This window comes from Arachis duranensis, chromosome 8 (genome assembly GCF_000817695.3).
Source record: "Arachis duranensis cultivar V14167 chromosome 8, aradu.V14167.gnm2.J7QH, whole genome shotgun sequence".
NCBI lineage: Eukaryota > Viridiplantae > Streptophyta > Magnoliopsida > Fabales > Fabaceae > Arachis > Arachis duranensis.
Window position 1 is genome coordinate 11,338,194 of NC_029779.3, and position 7,376 is coordinate 11,345,569.

At 33.2% G+C, this 7,376-nt stretch overlaps 1 protein-coding gene across 5 annotated transcripts; it reads left to right on the forward strand.

Annotated features, from left to right (window-relative positions):
* Window positions 1-1,416: 1,416 nt before the first annotated feature.
* Window positions 1,417-6,913, forward strand: LOC107460840 (uncharacterized). 5 transcript variants are annotated; one of them, XM_052252516.1, is made up of 6 exons: window positions 1,417-1,671; window positions 2,270-2,734; window positions 3,213-3,967; window positions 5,010-5,485; window positions 6,299-6,375; window positions 6,676-6,913. In XM_052252516.1, exons 1-3 carry the CDS (start codon window positions 1,576-1,578, stop codon window positions 3,888-3,890), a joined length of 1,239 nt encoding a protein of 412 aa, XP_052108476.1. In that variant the 5' UTR covers window positions 1,417-1,575; the 3' UTR covers window positions 3,891-3,967; window positions 5,010-5,485; window positions 6,299-6,375; window positions 6,676-6,913. The 5 variants fall into 5 exon arrangements, with proteins under 5 accessions (XP_052108476.1, XP_052108479.1, XP_052108477.1 ...); XM_052252519.1 differs by having other exon boundaries at window positions 5,015-5,485; XM_052252517.1 differs by having other exon boundaries at window positions 3,213-5,485; window positions 6,299-6,441.
* Window positions 6,914-7,376: the final 463 nt, after the last annotated feature.

Below are 7,376 nucleotides of genomic sequence, written 5' to 3' on the forward strand. Positions count from 1 at the left end.
GTGGAAAGTTGAGTCTGTTATTCTGTTTAAGGGATTTGAGGTTGAATTTGTGATTTGTGATTTCTTGAGTCTTTTGTAATGCTGCTGATTTAAGTTTGAAATTTGTGATTACTAATTTACTGATTTGAGGTTAGTGGAAACTGGAAAGTTGAGTCTGTGTTGCTCTGTTTCAAGGATTTGAGGTTGAATTTGTGATTTCTTGGGTCTTTTGTAGTGCTGCTGATTTGACATTTGAGTTTGGAATTTGTGATTACTAATTTACTGATTTGAGGTTAGTGAAAAGTTGAATCTATGTTACTCTGTTTCAGGGATTCAAGGTTAAATTTGTGATTTGTGATTTCTTGGTCTTTTGTAATGCTACTGATTTGAGTTTGGAATTTGTAATTACTGATTAGTAACTTGTTAAGCTATTGTTGTTGTTGTTATGCACTTATGCTGCTGTTTTGTTATGGACTTATGGCACTGAGTGTTTTGAATTTTGAATTTATGATAAGTAATTTATTATGGAATTACAGATTTTGACTATTAATAAATTATTAAATCTTCATGATATTTAGATATATTTTTTACTATATAACTCTTGAGACTGTACTTTGAGAAGATTATATGGATTTGGTTGACATTTTATATAACATTTTAAATTTGGAATATATTTAAGATTGAACTATCGATCGAACCGATTAGACTAATAAACCAATATCTAGAACGGTTTAATAACTCGTCTGATTTTTCAAATCTTGATAAAAACAAAATTTAATATAATGAATAATGAATTACAGTTAATACATAAACATTGCAGTAATTTAATTTGCAAACAATATAAACATAAAAGAATTTTTTATAACTATTCAATTATATATTTTCATACCACAAAAAAAATTTGATTCAATTAGATATTTGTCTCAAAAGGCATAAAAATACAAGTGTTTGATTAAATTATAATATAAAAGATTATAAAATTTTAAACAATTCCGTTATGTTACCAACATTTCTACCAACTTCTACCAATTCTTGTTTATGACTGTGTTTAATGGAAGTGTCTTTATGGATGTGTCTAATAAAAATATCTTTTTTTATAACTGTATCTAATAAAAGTGTCTTTATATATGTATTTCTTGGATATGTCTCCTTATACATGTGTTTAAAATATAATAATTAATTATTATTAATAATAAATTGACAAATAATATATTATTATCCTATATTTTTTTAATTCTAAAACCCTAAAACAATGATGATAGTAGGTTGTTGTTATTTTGGGTCAACTATAGTAGGTTGTTGACTTTTTGAAAAACATACTTTGTCAAAATAGTTGGGTCAAGGCCCAAAAGTTTGTTATCTATATGAAATTTACGTTTTCTTCATTTTTGGGCTCGTAGCCCATTATAAACAAAAATTACCATCTGACCCAAAATTTTCCCTTTGTTGGGGTTGGACCCGAAGCCGCAGCTGTCTCCGACTCCAAGCTTCCATTTTCCATTTCCATCAACACTTGACAGCGTCGTCGCCGGCGACTCGACGGAGGCTTCATTTAGTAATCAGTAGCATTTGCAGTTCAGATAAGGTCGTGCTTTAATGGAGCCTGCAAACATAGTGTTCGACAAATTGAAAGCCGTCGCTAAATCCGGAAACGAATTCTTTCATGGACTCTTCGATCCTCGTCGCAATCCGGTACCTTTTCTTCTCCTTCTTATCTCTTGCGTTTAGGTTTGTCTCTTCTTCGTTCATTCATTCAACTTTGTTGATTCTGTTTAACCTGTTGCATTCGCTTATTTGTTGTGGTTTCATCTGAATTGGATAACGTTAATCCTATTATACTACTACATTCGCACTATGCTTCTTCCTTTTATGATTCAAAAGAAGAACCGCTGTGAAGGTATCAGTGCTAAGCCTGAAAGAGAAATGTAAGAGAAAAGTGTGAAGAAAGTGTTTGATGATTTTACTCACTGAAATAAGTGTGCATGAATAGTCCTTATACACATTTTTGTAAATGATAGAAAATAACATGAAATTTGTGTTCTATAAACATATTTTTGCTTCTTTTTGTCTCTGTATTTGTGTGTATCTAATTTATCAAACACAACCTTGCATAACAGACTATAAACTCAGTTACACAAGTGACAGCTGGCATAACAAAACTAACTCTTAAGCTAGTTTTTTGTCTGTTTCGTATTGTTAACACCAAAAGGTGTGCCTGTCAAATGGATGCATAGTTCTTCAGTGATACTTTATGATTATTTGATGGTTGCTTCCACTATGATCATTCCAGATTCAAATCCTCAAACGTTTAAACCGAGAAGCATTCTCTGACATTATGAAACTCAGAGACAGACAAGAGAAGGTTGAGAGATTGCTTTCCTTCTATAAATCATCCAAGGGAGGTCCCTTCCAGGAATCTACCACTCATGTAAGAGGAAGGGTCGATATGCAGGATGCTTTATTGATCATGGATAGCCTTGATCAACAGAGCTTAGATGCCATTACTACGTCCAGAATAAGAACTGGCATTGGATCAAAGTTCATTTTTGAAACCAACATTGGGCAAGATACTCTTGCTGCAGAGTTTGTGACAAGTCAAAACGGGAAGGAGCACCCCAATGATGTCCTTGAAATGCCACTTTCTCTAGCAAAACTCAGTTATACTAAAAATGTTAATGATTGGTTATCTCTGATGGCTATCCCAATAGGAGCTAAATGTAGAGATGTTGGAATTGCTTCAAATTCTTCCGATGAGGTACTATTTGATTCTGTGCCTCTCTTTGATGAATTTAGTAATGTTCACTGTTGGAATGTGATGGAACTACCATTTAGTGTGATACTCTCCTTAAAATTCAGTATTAGAAGTTTCAAGGATGGGCTGAGCTCTCAAAGTTTTTAAACATGTGTTTTCTCTACATGAATGTGGTTTGTCTTGGGAAGCTGTTATACACTAACCCTGAGGTTTACCAGTGTATATCTAGAATCAAAATGAATGGTTTATCTTACATCAGTTTTATCCGATTGATAGATTTCATAACTTAATGAACTAGACTATTGCTCACTTTAGATATAATTCTTATAATATGAGGCACTAGATAAATGTATTTTGCATAGAGTAGAAAAACACCACCATGATTCGTGTATACTGCCAATGTATATTTTTCTTTTCTACTTTTTGCTAGTTAGATCCCTGACATAATAATATCATATTTCTGCGCATTTACCTTGGAAAGGGCCTTACAGACTTCTCCTCTTTTGGACCTCCCCTTCTAAATTTGCACAATGGTAGTGGTATTGGCATAACTGTGAGGAAGTCAAATATAACTGCTTCATTGGCTCAATTTGTTGCTGGACTTGGAATGCCAACTGGGACTAATACAATGGAGAGTATATCCAGCACTTTTGGGAAAATTGTATCTGAATTTTCTTGGGGGAAGCTGTCTCTTCTGGGTCTTCAACGAGTGCCTTTACAATTTGCGCAATTTAGAAAAGTTGGAGCTCATATGATTCCAATAGTCTTGTCCAGGCGACATAAAGTATCCGAGACAGTACCTGAAGTATCACCATGGGTGGAAGCAAGGACACAGGTCTCAACTGGTTCCATTGCTCTGATGGCGGAGTCTGAACTTGCCGACTTTGTAAAATTGGGAGGCTGGATCGAGATGAAAGATCCAAATTTCAATTCTGTTCAATGGGCTCTAACCATGTCTGATGTTTCTGAAGATCCACTTGGCTGGGGCGTTAGTCTCAGTGGGATGATTGGAGATTCAACCAGTGATCATTTTCAGGCTGAATCCTATCTAAAATTTAACATGGGTAATAAACTTTGCTTGAAGCCTGGCCTTGCATGTGTGATGCATGGGGATTCCATGGTAGCTGCTTTAATGCTTCGCTCTGAATGGTCCCTGTGATGATTGTCCTCTGCCTATTGCTATCTATATACCATGCAGTTTTCAGGTTCTTGCTACACTTCCATCAAGATGTATAGGTAAACCATTCTTTGTTTAGATTTGTTTACTCGTAATTATTCGAAGTTCGTCCTCATTACATTCTTACAAGATCCCTTGAGGACTTTTAAATACAGAACACAATTTTGTTCAGTTAAATTACAGAAATTAAATATCAATGGTTTAATAGTTTTTTAGTTCAAAACTTGATTAGTTCAAGTGGTTTTAACTTGTTTTCCCAAATTAGGTTTTGTATTGAAATCCTAACAATTGCTTTAAAAAAACATTGGGGGGCGGGTGTGTTGAACTGAGATGAAAAGGATGTTGTATCCTCATATTAGTCAGCTCGATGATCTCACTCGAGGCAGGTTATTTATTATTTAAGTACACTTTGAATACCATGGTTTAGAGTTTGAAAAATTAAAGGGAGTAATGTCTCTATTTGAGCATTCCTAGCAATATTATTATTTAAAAAATAATAAAGAGTCATTTTATTGATTTGGATTAGGTGCTCTGGCAGCTTTTCTTTACAAACAAGTTTGAGAAATTTTATTATTCTATTTGTGAATCAAGGTGCTGAGTTAATCATCTCAATAAATTGACTGCTGTTGCTGCTGTTGTTATCCTATGACATTGTACCCAATTATGACAATCATCTAATAGTTTCACACCTATGTTCATTTCTCTCTCTTTAAGCAAAACAGTGAAACACACAAATACATTAAATTTCTAATAATCTGAATCAAACCGGTTGTCAGGAGTTTTGTAGTCTACAATTTTTAACTCATTTTGTTTGGTATTTGTCTATTAACACATACCCTCAGAAAGGAGAGAATGATAAAGGGGAATAATATTGATACCAAATTGGTCCTAAAATTAACAAAACTGATTGGTAATAAGTCAAAGGCCAAACTGGTGTCAATACATCTTCGGAGTATCGAAATAACAAATGCGCATAAGTTTGTGGATTGTCTTCTTAAACTTGATCTATTATCTGTTAATTAATAAGAAATAGCTCCCATTACTTACCATCACTGTTTATACCACTTAATGTAATGTTGAATTTGGCTTGTTCCTTTTTAGAGCAGGATTTCAAACCCTAGAGGAGCTTATATTATATGACATGGTTGCATATGTTCGCATGCATGCATGCACCACGTTTTAAGTGTTGTAGCAAGCCTCTTCAGTATATGTACAAAATAGTGATCATTCACGTGATTGGTTCAAGTGAATCTAGGGCTTGAGCATTTGGGAGAGCAGAATGGATCTCTACAGTGATTATTTGGTATAGTTTAGCTGATGCAGGGGCAAATAGTTTGATGTACTTTACATAACTGCTAACTTTTTCCCTTTTTCCAGTTTTGGTTTCATGTCAATATACCTCAGTTAAATCTTAATCCATGAGTCCAAATTTGTTCCTATATTTGACAAGATATATAATAGTTAAGCAGAACAAGGAATGAGAAATAACCTTTTGCTGTTGAGATGAGAAAACACTCATGCCTGGAAGATTAAATTGTTATAAATAGGAATTCTACAGAAGATTCCACTGATTTCAGGTGATTTGAGCAATCTCTTATGCAGAACAGTATTTATCTTTTCTTTATATATTGTGTAAGGAATTCTTGCAAAGAGAATCCCAGTTGGTTACAGATTTGGGAATGATAATGAAGCATAACTAAGATTTCTTGCGAGCATGGTAGAGTTAGGGGTAATGATTGATATTGCCATCTTTAAATTTTACCTAACAGATAATACCAAAAAAAAAAAAAAATTTACCTAACAGAAACCAGATAACTGTTATTTCAAGAGATTCTTCAGGGAACAAATTTCAATCCCGTGTGGCTACACACTACGTTGACAATCAATACTATGATTGAGTAACCTCAACCCTACTACTCCCTAGCTTCAAACCCAAATGAACTTTAGGTATCAGTTCAAACTGTAGTTTTAAACATTATGTCTATTCACATCCTGTTAATGCATAAATGTGAAATGATTTAACTATGGTCATCTATATACATTCAAAATGCCATGCAGTGGACAGAGTTGTTGTGCTAAAAAAGAATGAGGACAATGCATGTAGATTTAGAGCACATATCAAGTTTGTACTTACCTTCAAAATTTGTAAATACAAAACACAAATTTTCAATTTATGCTAATGGTTGATGATTAATTATGATTAGATTGGAATACTTTCAAAAATGGAACTAACTTAAAAGACCTAATAAATATGTATATGTATATGTATATGTATATCATTGACCAACCATTTTCAATGGCATTATGATGGTTTAAATTCTGTTGTCAGTTGTCACCATTGTTAGAAAGTGATGTAAGTTTCAAATTTTTCAATTCTCTTTGATATGTAGGGCTTCAAATCGTCAGTATAATTGTTGGCTGTCGGTGATGACAATCAATTGTCTGAGCTCTACTCTGATGGTAATAGGTAATCAACAAATGAACAAACATAAAATGTCATTTTCCTTCTAACTGCATTATTTGGCCATTGAAGGTATTGAACAATTCTCTTCTGTCTAAAATATATATAACATTATTCATTAAGATATTAGAGACCGTTTTTCTTGGGTCATTGGTGCTATACCACTAATTAAGATTCCACAAAATACTGCTGAGCAACCACTATGCACAGTTTATAAATGAAATGAACATTTCAAATTTGCTATTGCATGACATGTCTGTGATACCAATTTTGAAATTCAAAATAATTTTATATTTGTGGCGACAGCTTTGACCTTTCCAAAGGACTTGTCAGAAGGAAACTTAACTTGACTAAAGAAGAAGATTCCTTGATGCATTCACAAGCCAACAACAGCAATAACACACTTTGTATATATAATTGTTTTATTTTTTATTATTATTAAGGTCTTGGGGCCTTCGGGGTGGCTTTTCTAGCTAAATAATTTTCACATATTATCACATTTTGTTTCATAATATATCATCAGTGAATTTCTTTCAAATTTGTTAGGCGCCTGCTTTGCTATATATAATTATATATTGATAGGTCTTTTTGCTTTAACCAATCATTTGCAAGGAGTTAGATGGTCCTTGGCCAGCAATAATAAAATTATCTGAATTTTTTTCTTTTTATTTTAAATAATGTCTATGTGATTCATTGTTGTGTTCATTAATCACCTTTGCTTCCTACTAAAGTGTATGCTTGAATTAGATGCTCAATCAATCAGATTTTGTTGACTGTCTGTCATCCATCTACCATCCCATCATGACCAAGGTGTCATATTCTGTAATTTCGAGGTTATGTCGCTTTTTCAAATGGACTCATCTTGGGTCATTATGACATATTAGATTTTGCTTCAAACATGCATTGCATTAGTCTTTCAATAATAAGTTATATATTGGAATGGATCTTCTAATGGTTGTTACCCAAATCCATGAAAAATATTCAATTCATATATATATGAATGAAAG